The 18784-nt window shown below is 37.9% G+C and overlaps 1 protein-coding gene across 10 annotated transcripts in view; it reads right to left on the bottom strand.

Annotated features, from left to right (window-relative positions):
* LOC311426857 (uncharacterized protein) overlaps window positions 1-12322 on the bottom strand; it is a 46995-nt gene extending 34673 nt beyond the window's left edge. Inside the window, exons 1-6 of one of the 10 annotated variants that reach the window (XM_084503581.1) lie at window positions 12264-12306; window positions 11477-11596; window positions 9151-9294; window positions 8129-8197; window positions 6868-6987; window positions 983-1026 (exon numbers count right to left, since the gene is read on the bottom strand). In XM_084503581.1, coding sequence (XP_084359707.1) covers window positions 6954-6987; window positions 8129-8197; window positions 9151-9294; window positions 11477-11596; window positions 12264-12283 — 387 coding nt within the window. In that variant the 5' untranslated portion in view covers window positions 12284-12306 and the 3' untranslated portion in view covers window positions 983-1026; window positions 6868-6953. Of the gene's footprint in view, window positions 1-982; window positions 1027-5568; window positions 6711-6867; window positions 6988-8128; window positions 8198-9150; window positions 9295-11430; window positions 11597-12102; window positions 12217-12263 lie in introns of those variants that run through there. The other 9 variants (XR_014687084.1, XR_014687087.1, XR_014687088.1 and 6 more) reach the window with 9 other exon arrangements.
* Window positions 12323-18784: the final 6462 nt, after the last annotated feature.

Genomic DNA, 18784 nt, shown 5'->3' on the forward strand with positions numbered 1-18784 from the left:
ATTGCCCATTAAATGTCAGTAAACACAACATTTGCCTTTTAATCTTTTCTAGCTGTGTTTATGTTCAGAGAGGAATGTATATTCTTGCAAAACATGTTTCATAACCGTCTTAGCAGTAGACTGATTGGCAGAAGCTTCTATTTTACCTTTCTTTTGTATAACTATTAGACCTTATTACTTTGTTTCCTGCATTTGACAGTGGTTCTTGTCCTTTTGAAGACAAAAGAAACTTTCTTATTATCTACAGCTGGCACAAGGCTAAAACCACTGAGGGATAAATTTGCTTTCAATCATAATTCCCATTACCAGTAATATGCAGCATATGGGTAAAAGAGACACAAGTGGCAACCAATACTTTCAGACAATAAAAAGTATCACAACCTTGCCATATTGCACATTGAATTTACATTACACCCAGTAGTCGAGGAGAACATTAAATATGTTGATATTACAAATTCATACAATTCTTTATCCCAAACTGCTGATATGATATAATAGTACAAGGATTTGTGTAACTTCAGGCAGAACAATAACCTTATTCATAGTCATATTAAATTTCTGAGCTTCCAAATGTAGAGTTCATAGATTATGGACAATGGTTTTCTCTGGAGGAAAGTACAGACCAAGGTGAACAACAGGTTATTGCAAGCCACACTTTCCACAAAGTACTTGATTCCTGTGTTCTTATCACTGCAGTGTTGAAGGATCTTGCTACATTCACTAGGCTGCTAGTGAGGGTAACATTTTAAGCACATTGATAGTGCTACATACTCGGAAAAACACTTCTGTAGGTGTAGATTTCTTTCTCAGAGAATTAAGAGTGCACAGAGATAGATATGAATCCCAAGATGAACTTCCTAAAAGTTTAAGACTTTCTAGAATTAGCATTTTGGCACCATTTATAACAGAAATATAACCCAAGTGCAATGCGATCCAGGTTTTCCCCATTTGGTGCTTAATGTAACTTCTCTTGAAGACATTGGCAGACTTTCCACTGACTTCACTCAAAATACGTCAGGTCCTTGACTGAGAAAATGTTTAGACGTTTAGACATAGGAATTCATTCCATCGCTAATTTTAATAAACATGTTTTTAAACTTCACTTACAAAATTTTATATTAAGAAGAACTAACAAACTAGAATGACTTTTTGAATATGAATTCTGTATCTCTATACAACGTATTGGAAAGTCTTTTCTGATAGCAAATTAAAGTGCTCATATGAAATATGTATGCTCATTTATTTTGCATACACTCTTGAGATTTACAAAAGATAAAATGTGGTTTTAAAAAGTACAAAGAAAATATGATTATTCTATCTCAGTCTAAATGATTATGAAAAAAAAAAAAAAAGTAATATTTATATGGTTTAGATAAAAACAATTGACAAAAAGCCAGGTTACTTCCAGCATTAATTTAAGAGATTACAGCTCTCTCAGAGTGCAAAATTATGGCAGCCCTATTGTTTCCTGATCCTTTGTGAAACGTGTAGCCAGTATAGCTAGGGATTTGTGCATGAAAGTAGTACTTTGGGTTTATTAAGATTCAGTGGAAATTTCTTTAACACATTAAGAGAAAAAAAAAAAAAAGAAAGAAAGAAAAAGTAGTCTTAAAAGAAAAAAATACTATGAAAACAAACTATCCACAAGTGCTGTCTCGCTAAAGCTAACAAGTTCCAACAACCGTTAATTTTGTCTGGTTCCTTGGTGGAAGGTTTATATTGCAAACACATTCCCAGTTATGCTGTAATCTGTCTCAAAGGTGGCATGATATCAACACTCCTGCAACCAGGGCCACGTCTGTGGGTATGAGGGTAAGAGAAAGGCCATCAAACAAGAAAGAAATTATGGTTCCTGCAGTTCAAAGACTTTTCCCATAAGAGCAGAAGGAACTTTGATTTTATACTTTGGTAAGAAAAACTGACATGAGTTTGTTTGCGTCAATTTGGGTTCTGCTGGATGGAAAGGTTTGCTCATTAAAGGCAGCTGTTTTAGCAAATTACCTCACTGTGGTATAATGACTGAGTTATAACAGGCTATTGAAGAAAATCCTTTCGTTTCCCAGTGAGATCATGATAACTAGAAACAATTTCAATAAGAGTTTTGATTTACTTTGGAAGTGATTCAGTTGGAAATGCTGGTGATACAATGATGTATTTCTTTTGTTCATATTTCTTTTGTATATATATTAAACATTTGGTTTGCTTTGAACTAATGGATTTATTATTTTCTCTGGGGTGATATATTTCATTACTTAGAAATATAACTGCAATTATATTGGGAAAGAAGCTACTCTGTAAACAATATGCCTTGCTGAAAACCTTATTCCAAAAACACAGAATGAACTCATTCTTTTGCTTTTTATACACTTATTCTGTGTGTTATGTGATTAAAATGATCATAAGGAAAAGTGTAAAGCATTATGGATAGCAAATGCTGTGCACAGTCTGTATCCTGAAGACATATTTGAGGACAAATCCTTGTTCAGGAGCTTGAGTGAAATTGGTTTGGTTATTCTGAAGGAAATAAAATAAAATAAAATAAAAAATTACCATTTTAATTCAATTGCTGTAGCTTTTTCTGAATTAGCATGCTGGAGAGTAAAGTACCACAGAAACTTGACATTTGGCAGGAAGTCAGTCCTCTGGTCACAGAGGTGCCTGTGGAGGTCTGGTGAAAATTGGCTGTGACAAGCTCTGGCAGAAGCTGCACTTCCCCTGGCTGCTGCAACTGCAGCTGCCCAGCACTTGTATTTGTAGCGGCAATGTCAGTTTTGCCAGAATTTTTTTTCTGCTGCTCCATTTTGAGATACTTGTTACAGGCTATATTCACAAAATGAGACCAGAGCTACCTATGCAGGGCTCCTGCATCCTGAAAGACATAAATCTCACTCCAAGCAAAGGTGTGTACAGCAAGCCTCACCCCACACTCTCCCTCTGTTAGCAGCAGTACTCTCAGCAGAGCCTGCATGTACAGCACAAAGAGCTTAAAAAAAAAAAAAAAAAAAAAAAAAAGTGGCTTCTTCCTCTCTGATCAAACTGTTTTCTTCATGCATCTTTCCTTCGACTATCAGGGCACAAGACAAATGCTGTCCTGCCTACAAGTCATTTAGCCTGAGACTGTCTGAGATTGTCTTGATACTAACCCTTTACAAGCCCTGAGCCTCTCAAATAGTATCTGCCCTGTGTCAGGCATTTGCAAAGCACTATGTAGGAAAACTTTTCATTAGCTTAGGACAATCTGTTCCTTCTATCAGGATGCTACAGGTTAAAGTGATCATCAATAGCCTTCACCAGCAGCAGAAACTTGATTGCAATACAGCTTCATGTAGTTTATGATGTTTGGTCATAGGAAGAGCATTCCTTACACACCAAGACATTATTTTAGACCTTTCTGAGGTGGATATAATGTTTCAGTTCAGTTAGCTAGTTCTATGGTTGCATAGTTGACTGGTCTCGGACAGCCTCTGTGGGCTAGCAGCCACAGCAACAAATTTAGTTTACACAGAGCTCTTATTCACTTTTATTACCACAACTGGGTACTTACTGTGAACACAGCTGCTCACATTGATGCCCACATTGTCTCTTCAGAAGCAGTGGCTAATGCAGTATCCACCAGAGGCTTAAAATGCTCCTTCCACCGTGCATGGTTGCATTTCATCTGCTACTGGTTGTCCAGTTATGTTAGGCATTTGTGAAGTTCTTTGCAGTCCTCTTTACTACTGAATCACTTCAGTACTTGTGCTGTCCACTACGTGTACTTAATTCTACCATAGTATTTACCATCTCTACCAGTTTACTAATAAACACCTTGAATGCTGCCATTGCTTTTTGTCAGTTGAGAATAAGTCAATTATTCTCATTCTTAGCTTCCTGTTTCAGAACTCACATCACTTAACACGACAGAACTTCAGTTCCTCATTCTGAATACACAATATAGGCAACTCAATTAGTACTCTGTGGTGATACATAACATTTATTTGTGGCTTACAGCTGTATCCGGATATCCAGCTAGGAGATCTGTATTTCACTTAGTGAAGCACTATGTAACTGACATATTCTGAAACCTGAAGAGCTTTATATATATATATATACATATATATATATATACATATATATATATACACACATATATAAATTAGATAGATAGATAGATAGATAGACAGATAGATATTTGTCAACAGGACAAACCATAATCATACATAACAGGAGAGCTCTACTTCTGCAATATATTATTCAGTTCCCAAATCACAGAAAACTTTCTCAGTTATCCTATCTCTAGTCCACCTGGGGAACCAGCTCAGTTTTATGGTTTGTTTTTCTCTAAGCATACTTTAAGGACTTATTAACCTGCAGTGTTTCCTTCTTTATCAACAGGCATATTATTTGGGGAGGGATCTTTAGATAGTGGTGTCACTTGGGAAATCTGCTGGAGACTCACACTCATAAACTTTGCCTTTTTTTGATCACTAGGATTGGAGGGGGGTGGGAAGTGAGTAGTTTCAGCAGGTTTGGGGCAGAAACATTGCGTGCTGACAGGGAAGGTGCCGGTAGTGGAGAAACCACAGTGGTCCCTGGGGAGACCTCAAGTGAAGCCTCTGGGACCAGGGTCTGAAGTGTGACAGGCTGGAAGGGACTGCATGAAGAGCCACATCCAGCCTGTCACAGAAGCAGATTGCCGTGTGAGTGGCTGGCTAGTCACCAACAGAGTCCACTGAGCCTCTGCCTCACATCCCCCACATACTCCACAAGCCATAAAAAACTTCCCAATACCCCACAGCAAAATTAAAACCTTTAGTACAAAACCAAAGCCACAGAAGCTATAAAGTGTCACAGGAAATGAAGCAGAAAAGAACAAGGACACTTTTAATGTTCTAAATCCATGAAGTAGCAGGAAATGTGGAAATTACCAGATGACTTTTGAAGACAGATTATGCCACAGAGGAAGACAAAAATAACTGCAATAGGCTTGCCAGTATGACCTTGGGAATTTTTTTTCCTAAAAACATATTTGGCAAACTATAAGCATGTGTGCTACAAAGAAATACTGCTAGGAGAAGCAAAAAACTTTGCTCTTAACACACTGCATTCAAATTTGGTATTTCTCCCCCCCCCCCATAGTGCATAGGATAAACAAATGTTTCATGAAAGGATGAAAGAGAGTCCTTGCACTAATTTGAAATGTTCATGCATGCATAGTACTGACTTGGAAAGTCCTGTTCAGTCCTGAGGTAAAATCTGCCCAATGTTGAATGAATCTCCAGGTAAACCAGAAAAATCAGTTGATCATGAAAAAAAAATAAAGTATGTATTTTCAAGGACTTATGGTTACTGTTCATTGGGACTGAAAAATATACTTTTCTCTTCAAAATCCACATATTAGTTCTACCCTCTGACATGTAGAATGGTGATTTCTCAGAGGAAAGTTTACTAAAATGTACTTAACACAGGCAAAAAGATGCATTTTTTCCTTTTTTTCATTAAAACAAACAACAAAAAGGCTGAAATTCTACAGAACTGAAAGAAACTCCATCCAAGACAAACAAAGGTTTTCAGACTAAACTGTTGCAATTATTTGTCAATTGCTTAATCATGTTTATTAGTCAGAAGGGATAAGTGGGTTTATTAGGGAATACTCTTACCCCAGAGTTTATTTGCCACAAAATAGGGAACAAAAGAGTATTAAGAAGTGCAAACACAGTGTTTTGTGAAAAGACACCCACTGTTTTCCAAAGGATTTCAGACACAGTATTTAAGAACAATGAATGACAGACAAACTGGAAACAGCTGGATAAGAGAATGAACTTTCAAATATGCAAGGTTTTCATTTTGTTAACCAGAGCACATGTATGTAATTGTGGAACCAAGATAACTATGCTTTTCAGAGAAATTAACCTTGCTTCATTAATATGCTGATTCACATTTTGGGGGAACTTTCTTTTGATTTTTCTTTTTCTCTCTCTCATGAGTGAAAAATATTTTGAAATATTTAAAAAGACGATTAGAGTAGACTGTGTGTATTAAATCTGAGAACATCTACAATTAGGCACTCCAGAAGGCAAGAGAGTGACACTTGACCTTGAAACACTAGAGAAGTCACAGATGTTTGGACCAATGCATAAGAGCTGCAATTTCCCCATTTTTTTTTAAACTGCAAAGATGTGATGGACTTAGCACTGGGCAAGAATGAAAATTTTAGCCAGCTTATTTATTAAATTAACACCTATTTGTGGCTCTTTAATTTTGCAGAAAAATTTAAAGGGACTAACATAAATGAGAATTGGGCATGATTTGCCAGCATCATGACATATAATTTGAAGAAATCCTTATTTTATTATGTTACCAGAGATTACGTATCCCTTTCCTATTAGAAATGCATTGAAGATGCACTCTCAAGGGTCCTACCATCAGCTAAGAATGTGAAAAGTGTATTTTTGAGGTGAAATTCAGTGGTTATCACTCTGTTTTGACATTTATTCTTCTTGGAATCTGTTAATGGGTCTTGGTATAACAGAAGACATGAACATGATGCATTTCATATCAGTCAGTTGAAAAACTCATAGTGAACTTCAAGCTGTGGTGCATAAGCACGGATGACTCTTTGTTTCACATCATTTAATGCTAGAGGGCCTGTTCAGACATCATTTGCCATAGTAACTAACTTTTATCACATTCAACAAAATCAATTGTTGCATTGCACAAAGCTTTTCCACCTAAAGCAGAGAAAATGGGAGAAATTGAGGTATCACTTTCAGTCTAAAGGAACAATGTCAGAGACAGTATAAAAAGTTGGAATGTGTCACTTCTACAAAAAAAAACACATTTCTCCAAGACTTTCCCAAACTATAATAAATTTTTTTTTCTCCTTACCTGAGTCTTGATTGGCCTTTGATTTGGCCTTGAATGTGTGACCAAAACACACCAGAGTCTAGAGTGATCACTCCCTCTGTCACCAGTCAGATTGGTTGCACTTTTAGCGAAGAACAATTTCTGAGGAAAAAAAAGAAAATAGAAAAAAAAGAGGGAAAGAAACAAAACAAGAAAGGAATCAGAATGCTAGATCAAGAGGTCTTCCAGCCTGACTCTCTCTGTCTCACTTTATCAAGTAACAGTTGGAACCATTCCTAATTCAGTGATAAACAGCCTGCTTATTGATAAAGCACAGAAGACTGTAGGTCCATTACCATTATTCCTGAAAATCCAGATAAAATAGTTGCTTAACCCCATGGTTGCTTAAGAAACACATGAACAAAACTCTGAGCTCTGAAAATCTCTGCAGGCCTCAACTGAAGCATTTTCTGATGCTATGTCTTGTGCTGGCATGTAGGCTTTGAACTGGGGCAGCCAAAGTACCAGTGCATAAGCACATCTGCCATGCCTCCTTCAGGGCAGTAACCTTTGGCAAAAGCACAAAGGGACAGCTGAGAGCAATAACCTTGTAAATATCCTCATTACTTTGTGCCAGGGAGCATGAGTCAATCCTCGGCATGAACATGTTATCTATAGGATGATGGAAGCTCTGAGATGAATTTAACTCACGTCTCAAAATAAACTCTCTTCTTTCTTTGATCTGTGTGCCTCCTTGCTCCTACAGGCACATCTTACCTTATCATCTCTTTCCTTTGCACTGTCACCGCAAGTAATTCACCTGGAGCAAAACCCTGCTAATTTTTGTTGCCAATCCAGCTGATCAACACAATGCAGTTACACAGTTATTTTCCTTTTACTGAAGTGCAGTTAACTGGATAAAACCTCTGCCAGCAACATCACAATTGACAGCCATTTCTCCAAGGCAGTCCCCTCCCTCAGCATGCTGAATTTTTACACTAGCTAAACTCATCATGTGCAAGGGCCAGGCCAAAAACCGAGCCCCAGGCTTCTTGAAGCAAAAGCCAATACATTAAGCAGCTAAGCACTCAGCCTGCCTTGCTTGCGCTGTAGCTACAGCAACACTGCAACCATCTCATGGGGCTCGCTGTAAATGGGCTTCTGCTCCTTAACTGAAATGCTGTGGTACAATATAATAATGAATCCATAACAATAGCTTTGTACATTATATTACTATTCTAATCAGATATTGTATTGGTAGCCATATACTTCTTAAAGCTAGCATTTCATTTGCCTCTTTTGCCTTGTAGAAATCCTGCTGCTGTGACAATGGATAGCTGTAAAGCTAATGGTCTTTCTTAAACTCCCCCTCCTGAGAGAGAGAGAAAGAGAGAGAAATCATAGTCATTGCCAGCCATTTGTGTTAAAATACAAAGAAAACAAGAATCATTCAAAAATGATGTGTCGGGCAGCCTGCATTAATATTTATGTTGGCATTAATATTGATAGGAATGCACCTTATACTTTGTTGTCTACCCCCAGCATCCTTAAGTTCCCTGTTATTCAAGCTAGTAGCCATTAGCTCACATCTTTCTCTGTACACAAAGCTTCAAAAAGCCTTGGCAGGGCTCCAGCTCACTTACACTTAAATGGACACTCAAGCTTCGACGGACACACAGCTAAATAGAGGCCAATAATTCAATACAGTATGACTGTACTGGGGCTGCTAGTAAATCCATCAAGCAGTAAATATCATCTGAAGCCAATGCAAGCTTTTATCTTTCCAATTTTGTGTATGTCTGTGTGAAGCCTAGGCATTCAGCGAATCATGTAATTTATTCTGCAGTGCAGAGCCTGGGCTGTCTCAGACATCATATTGACTTTTTTCCATCTGTCAGGGGCAGCCACTGCTCCACTTTTGTGCAAACGTATCACATTACATTTATTTATTTATTTCATCCCACTCTCTAGTGCAATTGGGCAAGGACACATTTTCGCAGATCAACAAATACTAAGAAAAGCATCTGAATATCATTACAACAGCATGTTAAACATTTGTCCTAACCAGTTTGTTAAATCAGCAAATGCATTTCCAGCAAATGCTTGTAACAGCTCAGAAAGGACTCCCTTCTGCAATGTTTTATTAAGCCTCAAATATGCCCCGCTATTTTCTTTTGCTCTTTAGGTCAGCAGAGATGCCAGTATAATGTAAATAATGCCAAACAGCTGGGCTTGTTGACTTGTGGTCTGTGTTTCGGTGGATATTCAGACACAGTGGATGATACAAATATAAAAATAGATGGCACAGACCAAGACAGCACTCACTCACAGAGCTGGAGGGGACAGAATTGCCCTTGCAGGGAAAGGAGATTTGGTGCACACCCTGTGAAAGCAGCTGAGCCGGACACAGCCTTCATCCCATGGGTGGGCATATTTCTACCAACACCATCTCTAGGGCTTGCCAACACGCTGTCAGAGGTGTCACAAAGAAAGGACTGAATCAGTGCATTTGCCAGCAGCCAGGGACAGCCCTGTCAGTGGAGGCACATGGCCAAAAGGCCTTGGCCAAAACAAAGAAATTGTGCTGTGTTGAAGGTTTGTGTCTGCACAGCAGATCTCAGTGTTTGGACAAAGCACATACATTTCTGTTGCATTAAGGAAATGAGGCAGAGTCACAACCCTCCTACATTGATTCCTTGACATGATAGGAGCTATCTTTTTGAAGAGGAAAGAATTATATTATAATACAATAAGTTATTATATATATATAATTATTATAACTATAAATATATATATAATATTTTATATATTATTATAAAATGAAAAGTAAATATAGATTTTTTTGTTAAAAACAAAACAAAACAAAACACACACTATATATATAATTTCAAATTGCTGGTTCCCAACAACATTGAGTCCTGTGTTCATATGCAAAGTTCATTTCAGAAAAATAAATATTTTTCCCTTTTTTTGTTTGTTTGTTTAAGTTGCCTGCCGTTTCTTGTTGATCTATCTATATTTTTCAGAAGCCTTTAGAGCTTTCATTTCCCTCTAGCTTCCAGTCCCCCTGCCTATGGCTCAGAAAGAAAGATGCTCGCTTGGCCCAAGAAAAGCATGTTGAAATATCTGATGAGCCAGATACCAGCTATATATTAGTGTTGATAAATCAGCCCCGGTGGCCCACTACATCCTGTTTTATAACTGGGTTGTATGCTAAAGGAACATGCAGCTATGGGGGCTCACCTGACTTAGACCTTGGTCCCTTGTATTTCTACTACTTTTGGTGAGTGTGACTGATTTTAAGTTTAAGTTCATGTGATTAAGGTCAGTTACAGCCACACCATAGGCACAGTTCCCCTTTGACTTAGGCTGCTATAATCAAATTGCAAGACCAAACCTCGGTATGCTAGTTATTCCATATGCCACTGCAACAAGAGACCACAAGACCAAGCTGGATGTACTGGTTATTCCATGTCTTTGCCATGCCACATGGAAAGCCCTTCTGATGTTCACCTGTCTGTCCTCTGCACATCCCAAGGTGTCCAGCAGGCTCTGTGGAAGATCCAGCCTCCTCTGCTGGACGTGCTGCTGCTGGAGTCCCCACATAACCTCTCACCCTGCTACTATTACAAGTGGAACTGTAAACCCAACAGCCACAGATGGTGTCTGCCCCTCCACGGGGCCAGGTGCAGGCATGCAGAGAACCAACGACTAATGACTACAGTGGCCTTCATCCTGTACTGTGCAATAGGAAACACTGACATCATCTTGGCCAGAATGTTGCCTTCCTTCTCACCTCTTTTTTAGTGCAGCAAAGTTCTCATGCTCCCTAGTCCCCATCATTCAGTGGGTGATTAAAGATTTATTTCTATGCCTCCACGGTGAGCATGGGAGATGTGGCCTATCACATCAGGCATTTGCTTGACAACAGATATTTTTTAGTAATGCGGGAGCCCAAAATGACATTCATACTCCCATCTGCCACCTACCCGAGGGAGATGTCTGTAATTAGATATGCAGAGGCTGATAGTGGGTTATAAAACAGGATGTGGTGGGCCACCGGGGCTGATTTATCAACACTAATATATAGCTGGTATCTGGCTCATCAGATATTTCAACATGCTTTTCTTGGGCCAAGCGAGCATCTTTCTTTCTGAGCCATAGGCAGGGGGACTGGAAGCTAGAGGGAAATGAAAGCTCTAAAGGCTTCTGAAAAATATAGATAGATCAACAAGAAACAGCAGGCAACTTAAAAATAAATAAATAAATAAATGAAAAATATTTATTCCTTCAGGAACACTGAAAAATATGGCCAATCTCAGCATACTGTGATGACACAATAAGGAAACTGAAAACCAACAGATAAATTATTTGCCAACACAGAAAAAAAAAATATATATATTAATAGATAAATCAGAACAGTAGGAGAGGATCCAATTCTATCCTAAAAATCATGAAATATTTCCAAAGGTCATAATCCAATAAGCCCCCCCCCCATAGAAAAGCAAACAATAATGTAAATTTAGAAAGCACAGTCAATAAGCATTACCCCAAGTGGAATTACCTTGTCCTTACACTATTCAGATAAAACTGAAAAACACCCACCCAGACTGCCTGGTGGCACAGGGCTGAAGTTCAAGTCACCCCCCACCTGCACTTGGCTTTCACTAACTGATAAATCAGTTGGTTCATGTCACTCCAGACTCCAGCTGAAATCCAAGGACCCAATCCAGAGATGGCCAGGAAGTTTAGATTCAGTGGAAGCTTGGGCCTAAGATGGCAACATAACACAGATATAATTGCTTTAGTCAAACCATGCCATATATTTCCACTCACCGAGTTTACAGCACATTTTGAATCTCACTAGTATGTCAATTATCAACTCTAAAACCCTCTGTATTTGCATTTGAAAGGCACAGTAAGAAAGGAAATATTCAGGTTAATAGTACTGTTATTGTGTTGGCATGATACCCATAAAACAATTTTGCATGAATTTGCATGAAAGGTAACATCTTTTATCTAGTTTCTGTAGCAAAACAGGAAAATTACACTATGGAGCTAAGCCTGCCTCTATGAAAAATCAAAACTATGTTGATTTGTGATCAGCAATCAGTGATCACAATCTAAATCTGTGATCCAGGTCTTTACAGATATTGAATAATACCAACTCTACTGAAATCAATATCAGCCAAGTACTTCAAACTTTTCTGAATCAGGTCCTTAATGCCCTAAACATCAAGGCACCAAGAAATATACTTTGAAACAACAGAGAGGCACCTGAGGCTGTTTAATGCTTGCACTCTTCCACCTCATCCTCCTCTTTTTTCACACATGCGCATACACATTCACATGAGGAGAGGCAATAGCACCCAAGCAGACATTCAGTACACCCTTATTAACCTCCAGTTAGAAAGTACTGCCTGGTACACATTACTTACAGTATTCCAAAATGCAGCATGCTGCTTTTCTAAAGAACTAAATTAAAAGGCAACTCACTGAGCAATTCTCCAGCACCTGAGAGCAATTAATGTAAGTAGAAACAGGAAACATCATCAATTATTTAAAACAAAATGAATATGTAACATTGACCTTCTCCAGCACTCATCAGTTTTATACCTCCACCTGAATAAACTCAAGGGAGAAAAAACACCATACAGATTTACACTACAGGCTATAAAAAGACAGCAAACACAGAAAGGGGACTCTGCCTCTGTGGCTGTCCTCAGCATTTCTAGTTCTGCATGTGAAATGCAGCTTGTCGATCCTTCAGTGTTGATACATGCACTCTTGCCTTTTATATTTTGAAATCCTGGATTTTTTTATTTATTTTTTTTTCACATTCCAGACTTGTCAAACAAAGCAGGACATATTTTTCAGGCAGCCAGAGAATGATCAAAGAGCACTTGTCATTTTCTGTGAGTTGCCAATCCCTGATTTTAATGAACAAAAGGAAGAGGTATCTATAAGTCATGCTGATTGGGACAATGCAGAGTAGAGGTTTACAAAGCTCCAGAGAAGCTAGTTTCCACAGTTCCATGTAATTTGTAAATGTAGAACTGAGGTTCTTGGGGAAGATGTTGTAGTCCAAATTGTCACAGACTTTTGCCTGGGCAGAAGGGATTTCCAGGGAACATGGAGTTTATTAGCTAATTCAATTGCTGAACATAACATATAGCAGAAGGAAAATGATATTTGGCACACTAATGGCTAAAGTTTTTCAGAGCAAAGCCTATTAAGACACCAAATACAAAAAGTCCTTTGTGACTGTTCAAGCTAAACAAGGCTTGAAGTGTTGGTGTCTGCTTTTCCCCCAACTCGTATTAACAGTTTCAAGGAAACTCACAAGTGCTCCGTGCAGAATAGCACACGTTTACACTAGGTCATCTGCTTAAAATCCTCCTACAGATACCCAGAAATTTGACTAATTTTCTCAGATGAAGTGCTCTACATTATTACAACAGAGGCAAAGTACATTGCTAGTCCTCAAGACCAGATTGATGATATTATTACTGTTTGGGTGCTATTAAGGACATTTCTGACTTTCCATCATTATTATTTTTCCCCGTTTTGGGAGAATAGACCTGTAAAAAGTGGCAGGAAGCCAGAAAATGGCATACAGGATGTCAGCATGGAAGCTATTAAAAGAAGAAGTGACGTGTTGACAGCTGAGTTTTAAAAAGAGAAATAAATAAATTATGCCAAGTCCTTTGGGGGATTATATTTATATATTTATTTACTCTAGCTCTGCAGCTCTTAATGACTTCATTAATAAGAAATCTTGAATATGAAATATCTTCAGTGTCACCTAATTACCCTATGGAACAGGAGGAATTCTGAAATATTTCTCTCTGAAGAAAGCTGCTACTACTTCCATGTGCCATGTTTGAAACTGGCAAAGTAAAAGACTGTTTCATGCAGTCCAGGGGAGGATCACCAGGATCCAGCAACCTGCTCACAGGATTGGCCACACAGAGGCAGTCCAGGTGCCATGGGACCTGGGGAGGTAACAAATCCCCCACAGTACAGGTGGGAACAGTTAGAAACCCACTGCTCCAGCTGGACTATAACAAGTCCATGGGGCCAGATGGGATCCACCCAAGGGTGCTGAAGGAGTTGGCAGATGTGATTGCTGGGCAGCTTTCCATCATCTACCAGTGGTCATGGTCATCTGGAAATGTCCCGGATGACTGGAGACTTGCTAAAGTGATGACCATCTATAATAAGGGTCATAAAGAAGACCCAGGGAGCAACAGGTCTGTCAGCCTGACCTTGGTGCTAGGAAAGGTGATGGAGCAGGTCATCTTGAATGCAATCACACAGCACATGTGGGACAACCAGGGGGATCAGGCTCAGTCAGCATGGGTTCATGAAAGGCAAGCCCTGCCTGACCAACCTCATCTCCTTTCATGACTGGGTGACCCACCTGGTGGATGAGGGAAAGACTGTTGACATAGTCTACCTAGATTTAACAAGACCTTTGACATGCTCTCCCATAGCATTCTCTGGAGAAGCTGGCAGCCCATGGCTTGGACAGCTACATTCTGGGCTGGGGTAAAAACTATCTGGATGGGTAGGCCCAGAGAGTAGCGGTGAATGGAGTGAAATCCAGCTGGAGACCAGTCACCTGTGACTCACTCCCAGGACTAAGCTGCTATGTGTGCAGTGCTGTGCCCAAACAAGCTTCAGGGTATGTGAACTGTAATCTGTTCAGTGGGTTAGGCATGGATGGAATTATACAGAGGGAAAGAGATTTATAAAGGAAATATTTGGGAGTCTAAAGATAAAGATGTGTCCAAAAAATTAGTCCCCTAACTTATAGTGGTAGTTAGGTATATCTAACAAAATTTTTATGTGTCCTACACATCTTTAAATGACTTGACCCACTTCATACAGCCTTTCATTAAGACAGGGATCAAAGCCAGTCTATTTTGCAGATCCCAACAAGCACTCTAATCACTGAAGCTCATTCCCTAGTGCACAGACAGTCTCTGGCTTTCACTGTCACAACATATCAACAGAGCAAAGACATCAGCAGGATTCAAAAGGAAATTAGATATTTGTAGAGATATTAAAATATGCTGAGTTGAGAAAGCAAGTAATAAAAAGGAAACATTAAGAGGAATGTAGATCCTCATAATTCAGGACTTAAGTCATTCTGCCCTTGGGTGGAAGCATGGAGGAAGCTTGAAGAAGTGAAGATGCAAAGAGAACACTGATACCTAGAATAATGTCTGTCAATTTCTAAAATACTTTAATTCACAGATTTCATGAGACATCCAGATAAATGGTACCAAGAGTCACTCAGAATGGTTTTAATTTGCCACTGACCACAAAATGAAAAATTCCCCGACTGCTTCTCTGAGTGAATCATTGTAAGATGCTAAGCAACAGATTTGTTTGTATTATGCACATTTATATTTTTATACAGTAAACAGTTATGTTTCTATGTAAAGTATACTTACTTGTGATATGTATTAGATGTATACCTTCCGTACTTTATGCTCTTTCTTAGTGTAATAACAGATTTAGAAATAACATATTATTTGAATTAAAGCCAAAAATTTATTCCACATTCACCCATCCAATCAGACCAGTCCCCTCTGGTATTCAGGCAGTTTTATCAGTGTATTTCTGTTCTGCAATCAATTTGTAATTCACTCCCCCCCAAAACAAACAAGCAAACAAAACAAACAACAACAACAATAACAACAAATAACAGTCCAGAAAAGTAGCTATAGCTGAACCTCAAAGCCACGTGCAAGCTATAACATGGCTGTGGAGTACAGCAATCTCATACTTCAGAGTGGAACAGGTGTTAGGATTTGTTGTAATTAGTTGTAAAGGCTTGAGTTGACTGTAATACCTGCACAACATCTTTGACAGACAAAAAATGCACTAGGTCCAAGCACTGATGAGCAGATGTTATGGGCTGTCCCTCTCAGTCCAACATCTCCTTAAACATGTTTACAGAAGAACAAACCAATGTTTGAGGCCATGTGTGCAAGCAGAAGGAACACTGGTGATCCCGTAGCCAAGGACAGGACAGCTGACAGCCTTCTGCCAACCTCAGCATCAGTCAGGACTTTCCAATCCAATGGTTACTTACAACTTCAAAAGCAGGAAATTCTCTTTGCCCTTGTTTATAGGTGTGTATTAACTGCCACTGGAGATAATGAAGATAATCTATTAAAAAAGTCTTTAAACAATTTTGTCCACTACAGAAGATTAAGTTTAGACTAGACTTAGCTCTAACAGTCCACATAGATTGAATGTGATCCCTTTTCTAGAAGAAGATACATATCAGTAACTCCAGACTGTTCATGGTATAAGTTAATGATAGTGTGTTAAAAGATTTCATTCTCATATCTCTCATTTATCTACCGAAAAAGTGATTTCCTACCACTGCAAAATCATACTGCACCAAATATTTATGATCCCATTGCCACAAAAAGTTGGAAGCTGACTACATATAAAGTTTTATTATGATACACAGTACTTATGCATTAAAATAGTGTGTACTTATTTGCATTATTTTTATTCTTAATGTACAAACCTTTAGGAATAGGTTGAAATTATGAGTAAGAAGCACTACATTTTTTCTGTCTTTGAACCAAGTGTGGTAATCATTATCTCTTGATGGACAAATGGAAGACAACAAGGTATGGCATTAGTCTTCAGACAACTGTTAGCTATATTTATATCTTAGGAATCTACATACTTGATGTGAAGAACTGGCTGTGGTTTAAATATCTTACATAAGCCATGTGTTTTTTAGAGATATGTTTACCCTGACTTGCCTGATTCTTTGCAGAAACTCTCCCTGTAAGCAAAGTAAGCAAGTATTCTTTGTTGAAAGATACACAACATTTTACTCTCTTTGCCTCTTACATCTTACCAGAATTTTGAATGATCAAGTTTATTATTTCTGAAATGAATGTCATGCTTTTGATGCATCTCTGTATTCCGTACTTCTTAAATTTTGTTTATCTATATTCATAATCAATTTTATTTTACTTTAATTGCAGCATAGCCCATTATTGTTACTAATGACTAAGAGTGTGTTCTGGGAAATCATTTCAGTTTCATAACGGCAGATAGAAATAGCTACTGCTTGGCAAGGTAGTGAACAAATCTCCATTCTACACACACCAAACAAAAACCAAACAAACTCAAAAACAAACAAACAAACAAAAAATACCATTTAGCAATATGTAATAGCATAATGGTTATGTGACATTATTGCAATACTGTTGTGTATAGAACTTGAAAAAGTAGAAACTACTCTCCAGTTAGAAATTCACTTTTCTCATAAAAAAAAAAAAAAAAAGAAACACAGACTGACATTTGAAAGCATTCTATGTCTCTATGATTAACCTTAAAAAGGTGGGATATTTACATATTTATATATTTCAATTTGGGTCAGATTTTAAAAAATCTATATTGTATTAAAATAGATAATAAAAAGTAAAAAACAGTAGAATAGCAATTTTGCTGTTATTTTGCCAATAAATATCTTAAACTCTTAGGTAGGCCAAAAAATTAATCAATTCTGCCAGGCAAAACTTCAGAGAGTAATTTTGTCAGACTTATTGTGTCTTCTCCTAATCAGGATAATAAGTTGATCTTCAGGCTCCTATAGTTAAGAGGATTCTCCTGCATTCAGAACCTGTGTATAGTATGCTGAAAATAAGGGAATAGTTTAGGAAATTATTACATATAATAAAAAAGCTGCTGAATATAGATCTAATAAGGGAATTAAAAGTTCCCCCAAATATCCCTTTGTGGAGATAAAATGCTTGCCTGTCTGGCATGTCACTTTTTTCTGGCCTAATAATTTCCAACATGCCCTTTGCCCTATATCCTTGAAATTAAACAAGGATGGCATTTGTCAGCAAGTTTCTCAAGTCTGCTACTTTTCATTCTATGAGCTGTCATTTGAAGAATTACATTTAACTTGTGAAAAGGTTATTTCTCTGCTAAGATGAGAACTCACTGTTTTAGATGATTTGTATCTTGATCCAAGTTCTGTTTGACTCTACAGAAATAGCTTGCACATGCATGCATACATACATAGATGTTCTTGAGGTCTCTTCCAACCTAGAAATTCTGTGATTCTGTAATTCTGTGATAGATACATATATATATATATATATATATGTGTGTCTGTGGGTATTTTTACATAAGTGAATACTTTTAGAAAAACAGAACAGGACTCAGAGTAAGGACTACTTAAAAAAAAAAAAAAAAAAAAAAAAAAACACACAAAAAAAACGGTCATACAGCTTCATTAAAGTTGGTCCTCAAAGAGTTATGCTGTGACACACAAAAGCCATTGTGGACTTTCTTTGTTCAATAAGTCTACTATGTCACCCTAACTGGCTGGTGGGAAATTAGTCGTATGTACCATTAAAGTGTAATCAACAACATAGATGATGCTATCTAGTAAATATGTTTCAGAAAACCTACAGAAAATGTTAAAATAGTATTTGCAATGTTTGTTTGTTTGTTTGTTTGTTTGTTTTTTGTGTGTGTGTGTGCAAAATATGCCTTTGTGTATCTGCTACACAGAAAAGTCTCTGTATTTTTAAGATGTGTAGGTATTTTCCCATTCCTCAGTAAATTAAAGAAAACAATGAATCCAGAAACATTAAGAGCTAGCTAAGCTTTCAGCATCTATTTCTTTCAGGACAAATAGGAAAAAGGAGAGCTCTTATGCTGGATGAAACTGGCTGCAAAAAACATTCCTCCACAATAGTCTGAAACAGGTGGATCTGGAACCAATTTTTATGAGTTCGAGTTAATGATGGACAAGAGTGAAATGAAGTTCAATAAAGTTCACTCTTGATCTATCTCAGATGTAAAGTCAATGGGGATCTGCCTGGCTGCATGTTATTTTAGACATCTGTCAGCTGTAACAGAGACCACACGGAAAAGTGTAAGACTTGTTATATCATGTGGA

Source organism: Aythya ferina, assembly GCF_964211825.1.
Source record: "Aythya ferina genome assembly, chromosome: Z".
Classification (NCBI taxonomy): Eukaryota; Metazoa; Chordata; class Aves; order Anseriformes; family Anatidae; genus Aythya; species Aythya ferina.